This window comes from Aspergillus thermomutatus (genome assembly GCF_002237265.1).
Source record: "Aspergillus thermomutatus strain HMR AF 39 chromosome Unknown NODE_17, whole genome shotgun sequence".
Lineage (NCBI taxonomy): Eukaryota > Fungi > Ascomycota > Eurotiomycetes > Eurotiales > Aspergillaceae > Aspergillus > Aspergillus thermomutatus.
Genome location: NW_020798065.1, coordinates 145,484 through 159,019, shown reverse-complemented (window position 1 = coordinate 159,019; position 13,536 = coordinate 145,484). Strand labels below are relative to the sequence as shown.

Genomic DNA, 13,536 nt, shown 5'->3' with positions numbered 1-13,536 from the left:
ATCCTTGCTTATCGTCGATCTGCCGTGCCCGTCACATGTGACTCGATCATTGCACTGCAGCCTCTGTCCTACAACCACCGTGACAATGAGGCCATCCGACGACCATGGAGAAACCTCTGAATTCCTTCCCATGACCCGCCCTCGATCGGCATCCTCCGCATCTCAAACCTCATCCGACTCGAGCCTATCCACCGAATCCATCCTCCCGAGAGAACAGAAACACTTCCCCTCACCCAACGAGACGATGGGATTCGCCGACGAAGACCGATACCGGGACCTCGAGGACGGCGAGGCGGAACCGACGGAGCCGTTCCTCGCGTCGTCCAAGAAAGCAGCCACCGGAGGCGGTCGCGCACGGCGGATATTCTGGATCCTGGCTCTTCTCTGCCTTGGAGGCTGGTTGCTTGCCTTCGTGCTGTTTTTAACGGGGGGAAGAGCGAACTACCAGACTGCCTCGGACGCGCTGAAGGCACACGAACCCGACTCCGCGTCGGGTAGCACGAGCACGAGCTCCGGGAAGCCTGTCACGCTGGAGCAGGTGCTCTCGGGCCAATGGCTTCCCCGGTACCATGCGATTGGGTGGGTTGCGGGGCCGAACGATGAAGACGGTCTGTTAGTTGAGAAGGGTGGAGATGAGAAGGAGGGCTATCTCCGGGTTGATGATATCCGGCGTCGAAAGGGCGATGCCACCGGTCAGGAGAGCAAGGTGCTGATGAGGAAGCCCATTGTGCGCGTGGACGGGAAGGCGATTGTTCCCAGCAACGTCTGGCCGAGTCCGGACTTGAAGAAAGTGCTGTTGATATCCGAGCAGGAGAAGAACTGGAGGCACTCGTTCACCGGGAAGTACTGGGTGTTGGACGTGGATTCTCAGACAGCGCAACCGCTGGATCCCAGAGCTCCGGATGGTCGAGTGCAGCTCGCGCTTTGGTCTCCTGCCTCTGATGCGGTCGTCTTTGTTCGGGACAATAATTTGTATCTGCGCAGATTGTCGTCGGACAGCGCTATCGCGATTACCAAGGACGGCGGGGAGAACCTGTTTTATGGTGTTCCCGATTGGGTGTATGAAGAGGAGGTGATATCGGGGAACAGTGTCACATGGTGGTCGAACGACGCGAAATATATCGCATTCTTCAGAACAAATGAGTCGAGCGTGCCTGAGTTTCCGGTCCAGTACTACATCTCGCGACCATCCGGGAAGAAGCCTCTCCCCGGGCTCGAGAATTACCCCGATGTGAGGGAGATCAAGTATCCCAAGTCTGGTGCCCCAAACCCGGTCGTCGACCTGCAGTTCTACGACGTCGAGAAGAACGAGGTCTTCTCCGTCGAAGTAGCAGACGACTTTGCAGACGATGACCGCATCATCATTGAGGTCTTATGGGCTTCCGAGGGCAAGGTCCTCGTGAGATCGACCAACCGCGAAAGCGACATTCTCAAGGTGTATCTTATCGATACCAAGTCCAGAGCAGGCAAACTGGTCCGATCCGAAGACATTGCCAGTCTCGACGGTGGCTGGGTCGAGCCTTCGCAATCCACACGCTTCATCCCGGCGGACCCCAACAATGGACGGCCGCACGACGGATACATCGACACCGTGCCGTACAACGGATATGACCACCTTGCATACTTCACGCCACTCGACAGCCCCAACGCTGTGATGCTCACATCGGGCGAGTGGGAAGTGGTGGACGCACCGGCTGCCGTAGATCTGCAACGGGGCCTGGTCTACTTCGTCGCCACTAGGGAAGCACCCACCCAGCGCCACGTCTACCGTGTGCAGCTGGACGGATCGAATCTTAGGCCTTTGACCGACACTTCCAAACCAGGCTACTATGACGTCTCCTTCTCGCACGGCACAGGCTACGCACTTCTCACATACAGAGGCCCCTCTGTCCCCTGGCAGGCGATCATCAACACCCAAGGCGACGCAATTACCTACGAAGACCGCATCGAAGAGAACCCACAGCTCACCAGCATGATACAGACACACGCCCTCCCGACTGAAATCTACCAAAACGTCACAGTCGACGGTTACACGCTGCAACTCGTCGAGCGCCGCCCCCCACACTTCAACCCGGCCAAGAAATACCCCGTCCTGTTTTACCTGTATGCCGGACCCGGCTCGCAAACCGTGGATCGCAAATTCGCCGTTGATTTCCAATCCTACGTCGCCTCCAGCCTGGGCTACATCGTAGTGACCGTCGACGGCCGCGGCACAGGCTACATCGGCCGCAAAGCCCGGTGCATCGTCCGCGGCAACCTAGGCTTCTACGAGGCTCGCGACCAGATCGCCACGGCGAAGATGTGGGCGGCAAAGCCATACGTCGACGAAACCCGCATGGCGATCTGGGGATGGAGCTTCGGCGGGTTCATGACGCTGAAAACCCTCGAACAAGACGCTGGCCAGACCTTCCAGTACGGAATGGCCGTTGCGCCCGTCACAGACTGGCGGTTCTACGGTAGCCGCCCCCTCCTTTACTCTTGCACCACCCACGCTAACAAACTTGTTCCAGACTCAATCTACACAGAACGATACATGCACACCCCGCAGCATAATCCCCACGGCTACGACAACTCCTCCATAACCGACATGGCCGCCCTGTCCGAGAACGTCCGCTTCCTCGTCATGCACGGCGCCTCGGACGACAACGTCCATCTCCAGAATACCCTCGTCCTAATCGACAAGCTGGACCTGTCGAACGTCGAGAACTACGATCTGCAGTTCTACCCGGACTCGGATCACAGCATCTACTTCCACAACGCGCATACCATGGTCTACGAGCGTACGTCTACCTACTCTCTCCTGATATTGTGTTTGTGACATACTAATCGGACCAGGTCTTTCGAGCTGGCTCGTCAACGCGTTCAATGGCGAGTGGCATCGGATAGCGAACCCAGTGCCGGACAAGTCGATGTGGGAGCGTGTGAGGCGGTCTCTGCCGCTGCCGTGTATCCTTTAGCGTATATACAAATCTTTACCATAGCCGTACGGTTCGGCGCGTGTATGCTCAAATGAAGTGTATATTCAAATCACGCTATGCAAACTATGAATGCAATGCAATGTTACATGTCCAGAGACAACGCTTTTCAGGGGAATGCGGGCCTTTATACATTATGGTGCTTATGCGGTGCCAATGCAGGAACATGGGAAGGAAATTAAGCAATGTATGTATATACAGTCAGTCCATCGTTGTATGATCAGATGGAAACCGTCCAAGACTGGTGATGATATATGCAGAGGGTATAGATGTGGTGAGCGGGGTAAGGTGTGGTGACAGGAGATCAGACTTTGTTGCTGTTGCTGTTTTCCAAAGACTTGAAGATACTGGATTGGAGGAACTCCTCTCGCATGACGAGGCTCACGTCCGAGTTGCGGTACGGATGGGGCTCCTCGCGCTGGAGCCCGCGCAGCTGCTCCCGGCCCAGGGTGGAGATGGAGCGGGCGTGGGAGTGGCGGTGGCGGCTGATGGCCGGGGAGAGGCGGCCGGAGGGGGAGAGACGGCCGGTGGGGGTGACGGCGCCGGAAGCGGCGTCGAAGGAGAGGGTCTGGCGGGGGGCGAAGACGGGGAGGCTGGCGTTGCCCGGGAGAGGCATGAAGGAGTCGGAGTCGGTGGCGGTGGAGAAGTTGCTGAAGCTGGAGCGGATGGAGGCCGGGCGGGTGAGAGGCAGCATGGGGTAGCCGGAGACGGTGCTGTAGAGGGTGGACATGCCGGAGGCGGCGGAGGAGCGCCAGGAGTGCACGGCGCTCTGGGGGATGGTGATGACCTCCTCCTCGATGGGCTCGGTCTGCTGCAGGGCGGTGGCGATGTCGAGGGGCTCGGTGAGGGCGCCGGCGCCGGCGTAGCGGCCGGCCATGGTCTTTGCGGACTTGCCGATCCAGAGCATCTGCTCGTGCTCGCGGAGGTATCGATCGCCGCTGAACGACTTCTGCACGATGTTGCGGGTCATCATGCCGAGCTTGCGCCGGTGCTCGCTCTTCTCGTACATGCGGCGGGTGATCTTGGCGACGTCCTCGGGGGTGGGAGACGAGGTGAGGACGGGCGCTGGCTCGGTGTCCTCGGCGTACTGGCTCCATTCGCCGAGCAGGCCAAGCATGGTGATCTGCGCCCTGGCCAGGGCGAGAGCGTCGTTGGGTGCAACGACGGCGCTGAAGCGGGAGAAGTCGTCAGGGTCGCTGAGCACACGGAGGGAGGCGCCGACGTCGGTACAGACAACTGGCGCGCCAGTCAGAGCTGCCTCGCCCAGGGCCAGGGGCAGACCCTCGGACAGGGACGAGTTCAGGAAGAGCCAGGTGTTTTCGAGCACTTTCATCGGGTCCGCGCTACCACGCAGGGTGACCCGGCCACGGAGACCCTTGGACGCGATAATCTCCTGACACTCGGTGGAGTAAGTAGGCGCCTTGTCGATCGCTCCGTAAATGTCCAGGTGGTAGTCGTCGAATTTCCACTGGTTGATGATGATGTCGGCAGCAAGCAGCGCGGTCTTGATGTCTTTGGCGTACCACACGTGCGACAACATGGTGACGGTCGGGCGCTGCGACTTGATCTCCTTCACAGGGGCAAACTTTTGCATGTCCGTGATACCGTTGACCACGGGATCAACCTTGCGGCGGAAGATGTTGCGATGCTCAATCGTTCCCTGGCAGGTACCGATCTCCACCTCCCATCCGGGATTGAAGAAATCGGCACAAGGCGAGATGATGTCCGCATGATGGAGCGTAATGACGGAGGTGATTCGCATCAATCCGAGGAGGGCATTTCGAACAAAGGGAGAGAGCTTGCACAGGGCAGACGAAAGGCAGAGGTTGGTTTCACGCCAGCTGATCGCGTGATCCCAGATCTGGAGGGTACAGTTTCGCTTGATCTTGCAGACGACCCCATAAGACGCACTGACACTGTGATGCGAAGCTTGGAACACACTGGGGATCTTTTCGGGGATTGGAATCGAGAAGATGAACAGGTAGCGGTACCAAAGTTCCAGCGCAACGTCCAGTGTTCCCAGGGTCGGAAGTTCCGTATGGAACCACTGGGACGAAGGGACCGTGTTGGGCATCTCCTGGGTGAGCCAGAGATCCCGCCAGCTCTCCTTGACGATGTCGCTATTCCAGACCTGGGTCCAGTGTCGCGAGTCCTGGAAGTAAGTGTTGAGGTTGACGAGCGCCCGGGTGGCCTGATGGATGTCGGCCTTGGATAGTTCGATGGCGCGAGCACCCTTGACCAATGCCGTCAGGATCGGAATGAAGTTCATCTTGATATCCATGTCGTTGGCCGACGTGACGTTTTCCACCTCCGAGTCGAGCTTGTTTTTGAAGAGACCATGTGTCGGCGTCAGGAAGTCCAACCCCCACAGAGGGATCATCTTCAACGAGAGCACGTTCTGTTCAGTCTGATGCTTGGGAATACCAAAGTCGTTTGCCGACTCGCAGATCATGTGCCACTTGATTGTCCGGAGGGAGTTGATCATATCACGACGACAGGCAGACACACCACCTCCTTCGTTCGGCCAGGTGCCTGTATCAGCAGCCATCACATGCAGCGACTTTTCCGTGTCGGAACCGAAATCCTTGGACCGAGTGTTGACTACAGCATCACCACCGGGACCAAAGTTCAACAGATCACTGACTTTGATCGCCATGGGAGTCCAGCTGGAAATGTTGTCGTCGAGATCCGCACTCGCCATGACGGTGTCCGCGCGCAGATCCAGGTACTTTTTCGCCGAGGCGAGGTCACCACGGTCGCGGCTGCGCCAGTACGGCGCGAGCGTCTTGTCTCTCCGCAGCAGTCGCTCATCCATCCAACGGACGATGATGCCATCAAAGTCGACACGGTCCTTCCACGCCTTCCACACCAGAGAGCGGGCCCGCGAGGTCGAGACGGGGAACCGCTTGGTGGAGAGCCCAAGGAATCGGGTGATGGTGTTGGAGCTGAGGCTGTCGCAGTAGAAGAGGGGATTGTCATGTACAAAGCTGGTGTACTTGGGTTTCGCAAGGACACCGAGAAAGTCATGTTCGATCATCGGCGGCGTCTGGATCTTCTGTCCGTTGAGAGTGGTGAAGATGGTCGGGTGGAACTTGTGGTCGTATAGCCAGCGAGCCTCGTAGACATCGGCACCTTGGACAAATGTCGCCTCGGTGACCTTGGAGTGAGGGATCCACCGCTCAACCTTCTCGGGATGCCGGACGGGAGGAGCACACCAGGAGACAGTGCAGGTAATGTGCGAGAGGACAAACTCCGCTCGAAGCAGTTCGTCGCCGAACCGGGGATTCTTCCGGTAGTGGTACTTGAAGCGGATCAGATTGCCATCTTTCATGTAGGAGCCTGCCTCGATGAGACCCTTGCGGTTATACTGAACGCTCTGCAAATGGTTGTCGCCGCGGATGCAACGCCGGCCCATTGGGACCCTGCTTTCGGACCCTCGGGTCAACTTGAAATTTTTCTTTGTCGGGGCGCGGTAGTCATAATGGAACTCGTTGATTGCTTTTCCATCCTTAAACTCTTGCCGAATGTGAAGAAGCATCTCCTTGGAGTACGTGCTGACGTACTTGAGCGACTTGGTTCCCTCGGGTTCGGTCTTGTGCTCGCCGCTGTAGTAGTAGACCTTGAAGCCTCCGTCGTCGTCGTCGTGCTTGAAAGCAGTAAAGGTCCCATCGAGTCCCTGGACCATGAACCTGCTCTTCTTGATGCTAATGGTCATACCCTTGGTCTCGTCCCAGAGACGCTTGACATTGTCACGACCATGGAAGAGGAAGAATGACAGGGCAATATCCTGCACAACCTTCGAGTACGACCAGATCATGTTGAGTAGAAACACGCACGGCACCCGGATGATGGGAGAGCGGAATTTCATCACAAAGTCAAACTCTCTCTGGAATTCCGGATCGGCGATCAAGGCAATGATGATGAATTTGACGGCGGATGCAATCGAGTACCAGAAGTTGTGAAGGGGATCTTTGATGAACGCTAGAGCAGCAGGCAGCTTGTTCGGCACGTAGGGAATGAACAGCGGCGTCTCGGAATCCTTGAACAAGGCCTCTTCGCCGGTGCCGTAGTGGGCGTAATCGAGAATGCTGACGGCGGTGGCGGCTCCCAGATTGCATCTGGCAACGTGGACATCCAGGTCAGCGGTGTCAAAGCGGCAAAGGTGATCCTGAAGCCACTGCCTGTCGCGGTCCGAGAAGTGCGAAGGCTTGCCGAGACAACGATGCAGCAAAGCCTGACGGATGGCCTTGGGCAGTCTCTCCCAATGCGTGTCACATTCGAAACCCAGACATAGCTGCCGGAGGAGCTCCTTCTTGGCCCACCGCACGACGACTGGCGTGTTGGCTTCTTCGCGAAGCTGCCGTGCCATGGTCTCGGTCACTCCCGCCGTGACGAGCGATTCGGCAAGCACCGCGTACTCGTGAGGCATCCGCAGCATTGACTCGGACACTGCGTGAAGGAGAGTCTCAGCAATGACTTGGCAGTTACTGCTGACATCGATGCGCTGATCCAGTCCGCGTCCCACAGCGATGGCCAATTTCAGCTGGTCCGTGGTACTGCAGCTCAAAGCGCGGATGCCGGGACCAAGGGCGCCCAAGGGAACGAGCTCAATCGAGATCTCCCCCTTACCCCAAGCGTCGAGAGCTAGGTTGATAAGATCTTGGGCCTTGGGGAAAGCCTCCTCAATCCTCGGTTCTTCTCTGCGCGAAAGCAGCAGAGTTTTCACTTCGATTCCAGGATGGACACCAGGCTCGAGTTTCAGTCGCGCGTCCGAAGGCACAAGGGAGATTCTCTCGAAGAAGGTTTGCAGTTCCTGCTGAGACCATTCGGGATCCGCCCACGGGGTAGTGTAGGCGTGGAACGTCTTACCCAGGTCGACTGGCGAATCCACCTTCTTTGGCATTCCCATTTTCGCAGTGAGCAGGGTGAGGATAGCCGTAGTCCAGGTCGCAGTTCCCAGGCCAATCACTTGCCCGAACTTTGAACCGCCCGGCACACAGGTTGTGAGGGCGATACCTACGGGCAGACCAACGACGACACCGGCAAGCAATGGTTTGAGGGCATGCGGACCGGAGAAAATCTTCGTGTATTGATACCACAGCAGGCCGGTGTACGCGAGCACATAGGCGCAGAACATGGCCATGGCATCGCTTGACGACCTGAACGTCCAGAGCAACGCAGTTGACAAGGCAAGACTCCATACCTGCCACATGAGATACCTGAAGAACGTCTTCCAATACACTTTCCTCTTGAACCTCACGTCGCGCTTCTGCGAGGGGCGAATATCCTTCGACGTCCCCACAGCCAGACTGGTCTGACCCCCGATGAGATCATGGAGCTCCTGGGCCTTGGTGTCAATGAGGACAGCGCCGATCAGGTAATATGCCAGGCCGAAACCAACAGCATAGCGGGTATCGGCATCGGAAACTTGCAGAAAACCAGCGGTAGAGCCACCGGTAAGGTGCTCGATCCACTTGTCGAGAAGAGCCAAGACAAAGTAGAGAACACCACAGCCGATCTCGCGGCTTGACTGGCGCCAATGCATAAACGAGTTGTGCAAGCGCTGGCCCTTTTGCGAATTGCGGAGCACATCGAGACCGACCTTGGTCTGGATATTCCAGCCAGAGCTGAAAGGGATGGGCCTGGGCACGTCGGCATACCGGCAGTACCAGTTCAGGAGGAAGTTAGTCGCTTCCCAGTCTCTGGCAAGTTCCAGGACCAGCTGATCCTTTTTCGGCTTGGAGAAGATTCCGCGGGACACTTCAGCCATCACGTCGCGAAACAGAGCTTCCCTCGAAAGTTTCAGCACAGCCGGATCGCTCAGGCTGCCGAAGCACTTTTCGTCGTTGTTGCCATAGGTAGAAACATACCATTTGCGGATCTCGGTGTCATCTGTCCTTCGGATGTTCTGGTACCAGGTGACCCATTTGGAGGCAACAGACCGCAAACTGAGCAGCAGCAGTCCGATGAAGATGTAGAGCACGATCAGGTAGATGACAACATCGTGATGACTCCACCTCGTCACGATTGGGGAGATGAAAAGGATTGGGATGCACGCGAAGATTGCCTTGCGTCCAGAGAGGAACTTGGATCCTGGGTAGCTGAAACAGGCGAGGCAGGCAAATATAGTAAAGTAGAGAGTCAAGGCGACGAGGTAGAGGTAGAAGACGATTCCGGGACCTGGGCCTTTGACGGCAGAAATGACGATGAATCCAATCAGTCCAACCGCGACCGTGAAGGCGAATCCGGCGATGAGTCTGATAAAGACAAACATGTTGGTCGCCGCAAAAGCCATTGAAATAAGGTAGTAGGATCCACCGCATGCGATCCAGGTGCCAACCGCACCTGACAGTAGCAGAGAGATCATCAGAGCGATGGAGGCACTCTGCATGTTGTCATCTCCCATGTCGGTGGAGAGGTACAAGCCGCGGCCGTAGAGGGTGAGCAGGAGAATGTCGATCAGGGCCGGAACAGCGAAGACACTGAGGAACGTGAAGCGCTGGTACCCACGCATCGGTTTGACCTTGTCGTCCGGGTTGACATCGATCTGCGCACCAGCATAAGACGTAGCCATCTGCGGAGCGCCATTGATCCAGTCCGGCAGTTCTCGGTCCTTGTAGTATCTTCTGAATCGATCGGAGAGCAACCTGCCGAACGCGCTGGGTGAGATGTCAAAGTATGCTTCGCAGCGCGATCCGAGAGCAAATGACTCGGCGAACGCGGCAGCTTGATCGGACTGGTCGTTGAACAGGGGGTTGCGATCGGTGACCTCCATGTAGATCTCGTCGAATGCACCTCTCCTGGCTGCGCAGAAGAGGGAGAGTGTCATGATATCAGCATAGGCGTCGATCTGGTCTTTTTGGACAAGCTGACACAGGGCGTTCGTGATTTGAGCCAGATCACTCTCGCGGCGTTCTCGGAGGATGCGAGTGAAAACAGCATCCGTCTCCAGAAACAAGGCAAGGCATGCCGAGGTTGAAGGATAACGGCAGCCCTGATCGCGGTACCAGTCCACGCGGGTTTTGACCAAGGCCTCTGAGGGAAGGGATCCCTCGAGATACGAGACGGTGTTGAGCTCCTTGAGCTGCGCAAGGGACGGTGCATCGATGAGTTGCCTGCGGATGTACCTACAGATGGTTTCCGAAAGTTCACTCTTTGCATCGGTCAGCGAAAGGTGTTGCAGCAAGAGCAAGCGCTCCTCGGGACTCAAGGCATCAACATCTTGGATGAGACGGCGGGGCAGTCCGGTGTCTTCGTTCATGTCCTTGGACCACTCTGCCAGAGCGGCTTCCGCTTCGAAGCAAACATGACGGGGGAATCCCCTCGCGGACAAGAATGTGTGAAGCACGGTTCCTGCTAGCCCTTGAGCGTTTTTCGAGGCAAACACTTCAAATCCGTCCGAGTCTGTCTGGTAGACAGCCCAGAAGCGGACATCAGCGCTCTTGCGCAGTCCTGAATCGAGGCCCAGATGGATTCGCAAGGAGTCATGGGATGCAAGATTGGCGAGTTCTTTGATCGTAGCGGCTAGACTGGGCGAGTCGGACCAATGGGACACGGCGAATTTATCGTGGAATTTCCGCAGGAGGGCGCCAAGTTTCTGAATTTTTTCAGACGGAACCGGGTGAAGCAATCCAAGAGACTTGAGCCGCTGTTGGGACTTGAGGACCTCGGCGAAAGCGATGGTGGTGGCTTCAGATCCCAAGGGGAAGCAGCCAAACTCTTTGTATTCCACGCCTGCCATTGAGATCGACAGCGGGCTGCCCTGCGACTTGACTTGCGCCACCCATTCTGGTGGATCACGAACCGAGATCGTTGAGTGGTCCATGAGCTGTGGCTTGCTTTCGGACGATGTGAGTACGTCCTCCAGAGCGGGGAAGTAGGACAGCAGGGTGTTCCATGCGTCTCTGTCCACGGCATCCTGTTCGATGGTCAGATTCGCGCGCCAGATGTCGTGAGCTTTCATGATCTCGGCTTCCTTCAACCAACTGAAGGCAGACAAGGGTTCGGGAATCTTGACGTTGAGAGAGGCATCCTGCAAGGCAGCTTGTCGGCCGATCCAAGTGATGGCGCTGTAGAAGTTGCACCACTGCAGAGACCGCTGGATGACCGCATTGGACAAGTGAGCGTTATCGTCGACAGTTTCCCAGGCCATGACCACGAAATCGCGCATGCAGGCTTCCGAAACAAACGCTTTGATGGTCGGCTGCATCTTGATCATTTGGAAGTAGTCGCGTTTGTCGCCTGCGGGCATGACGGAGGCATTGCGGATGACCAGACCGGAAATTGCGTCGGTTTGCAGAGTCTTGTGATCTGCGAGGAAGTCTGGAGGGGCGGTCTCCAGATAGACGGGCAGGCCAACGGCATGGATAGTCTCCACCAGTCTCCTGATGGCGGATGAGTTGAAGCTGCTTTCCCAGTTGGCGAGTAAAATGCCGCTAAAAGCGGCGCCATTGAATCTGCTAGTCAATGCGCTCTCGATCTTGTCGATGGCCGCCAAGGTCGAGACTGATCCGGAACCTAGGTCTACTCTGCCCAAAAACTGCTTCTTCTCGACCAACGAGATGGCCTCGACAACACCAGACTGCGAGGGATCAACGATCAACAGATCCCACTGACTCAACAGCCGACACTGGTCCTTGGTTGGCGGGGAATCGAAAGAGCCCAAGTAGACGCCAAACGACAAGGGCTTCTTCGCCAACTGGACGTTGGGCAAGGTCAGTTGCTGCCTTGATAGTCTGTCCAGCCTATCAGAGACATCTTTGGGCACAACTTCTGATTGAGCTCGCGACTAGGTATGGATGGTCAACCACGTCCCCAGGAAAGGATGGTAAGAGGATACCCACCTTGTACCATTTGAGGGCTCTAGTGAGGCCTGCGAAGAAGAGGTACGAACACCCAATTACTACGCTACCAAGTAGCAAGCCGACGAGGACCTGAATCACCAAGTTAGCAAGGCCATGACGTCTCAGAAGATGGAATACATACAAACTGCCACCAATGATCCGTCATATGATCCCATCCAACGGGATGAGGCTTACCATCATGCTTGGAAAAATCCATGATGATACGATTAGAAATTAACGGTAGGAGTACGAACGGACATGGGAACGAGGGACGGGAACGGTAGAAAAGCGAGAGACAAGAGGACTCTGTGAGCCTGACGATGTAAACAAAAAGCAATACAGTCGTTCTAGAAGATCATGACCGTGTTACTGCACAATCGACTCGGAGTCAGCGACGTCGAGCGAAGTCGATGGCGAGCATTCGTGCATAAACGAGCGTCCAGGGTACGAAGTATAAACGAACGAGTGAGACGGCAAAAGAAACGATAGGACGGATCAACCAACACCAGGTCAGAGAGTTGGCAAGCGATGAATCAACCCTGCATCTACCAGCCTCTACGACTTTGCCTTCAAAAAGCGAGACAGCGGTGTTCGCCCAACTTTGGTAGCTCGGATCCTGTGGCGTGGAGGGATGATCATAAGGTTGTACTTTTCTCGTCTCTTGTGTTTTTCGGCAAAATCAAAGGAATTTCTCGAGACTAGACGAGACTAATGGATAGTCTCATGGACCGTCCGTCTGCCCGTCAATGCAGACAAAAATAGCCTGTGCCTGCGTAGTCACAGTTGGCCGCGCTAAGATGGCGCTAAGAAGCGAGGTCTCTGGCCCGATGTGATGAAACAGCCTTACTAGGAAAAGACTAAGGATTACTCCGTACTGGGATGCACTCTGGTTCAGAGTGTTCGAATCCTCCAATCTGGTTGGATCCGAGAAGGAGCAGAAGCTCACCAAGGGCCAAGAACCAAGGCCCATGGGGCCATAGGGAGGTGTCAATAGCGTGGCAGCCATCACGGTAAAGTTCTTCTGGTCTACGGAGTCGTCCGGTTGAGATCACTCCCTCCTGGATGGAATTATTCCGAGCCTGGCCAGGTGGATGTACAGCAGGACCATGCAGACTGCATCTATGCTAGGCCGAAGCGACGAGTGTTCCAGGAGAACCAGTACCTTAGCACTCCACGATGACGCTCTGCCATGTTTACTCCGTAGAAGAACACGGTGTGGAAACGATCGGGGTTTCTGGTAGCAATGACCCATTGGCTCGATCCTTGGTTTTGCTTTTTCGTCCAAGTGGTCTTGATGGGGCGTGCCCGAGGTGGATTCCGAACATCCAGGAGATGCAGTTGGAGGAAGAAAGAGAAAAAGTGCGAAACAAAGACAAGACCCTAAAGTTGTCCAAGTGGGGTTGCTGCTTGATGTATTGTCTGTACTCCGTATTGTCTGTATTGTCTGTATGGTCTGTATGGTCTGTATTTTGAAATGAGATTTCTGCAATACTCTTACTGTATTTGTAATACCAATGTACCTTGCCCTGACAGACCGCTGTAGCAGATGTACCTCAGTCCTAGACCATGCAATGCAGTGCTCCATGACTCGATTCTTCCTTGGTGTCTTGGTGATGCTATTAATAATCCCTAGTTCTTAGTCTTCAGTAGAGACTGCAGCCCTCCAATTTCCCCAGCGGCTCATCTGGACCCATTGCTCATTCTTTGCTAAGTCTAAA

General features: G+C 55.9%; 2 protein-coding genes across 2 annotated transcripts; one reads left to right on the top strand and one right to left on the bottom strand.

The window, feature by feature from the left end:
* Nucleotides 1-85: 85 nt before the first annotated feature.
* dapB (dipeptidyl aminopeptidase dapB) lies at nucleotides 86-2,957 on the top strand (the record flags this gene model as incomplete). The annotated part of the gene is made up of 3 exons (XM_026762816.1): nucleotides 86-2,456; nucleotides 2,511-2,780; nucleotides 2,836-2,957. The coding sequence occupies 3 exons, from the start codon at nucleotides 86-88 to the stop codon at nucleotides 2,955-2,957; spliced, it is 2,763 nt and encodes a 920-aa protein (XP_026617821.1).
* A 322-nt stretch (nucleotides 2,958-3,279) lies between these two features.
* On the bottom strand, nucleotides 3,280-12,035 carry gtb3 (glycosyltransferase family 4 protein; the record flags this gene model as incomplete). The annotated part of the gene is made up of 3 exons (XM_026762724.1): nucleotides 3,280-11,763; nucleotides 11,819-11,908; nucleotides 11,961-12,035. 3 exons carry the CDS (start codon nucleotides 12,033-12,035, stop codon nucleotides 3,280-3,282), a joined length of 8,649 nt encoding a protein of 2,882 aa, XP_026617820.1.
* Between the last annotated feature and the right edge of the window lie 1,501 nt (nucleotides 12,036-13,536).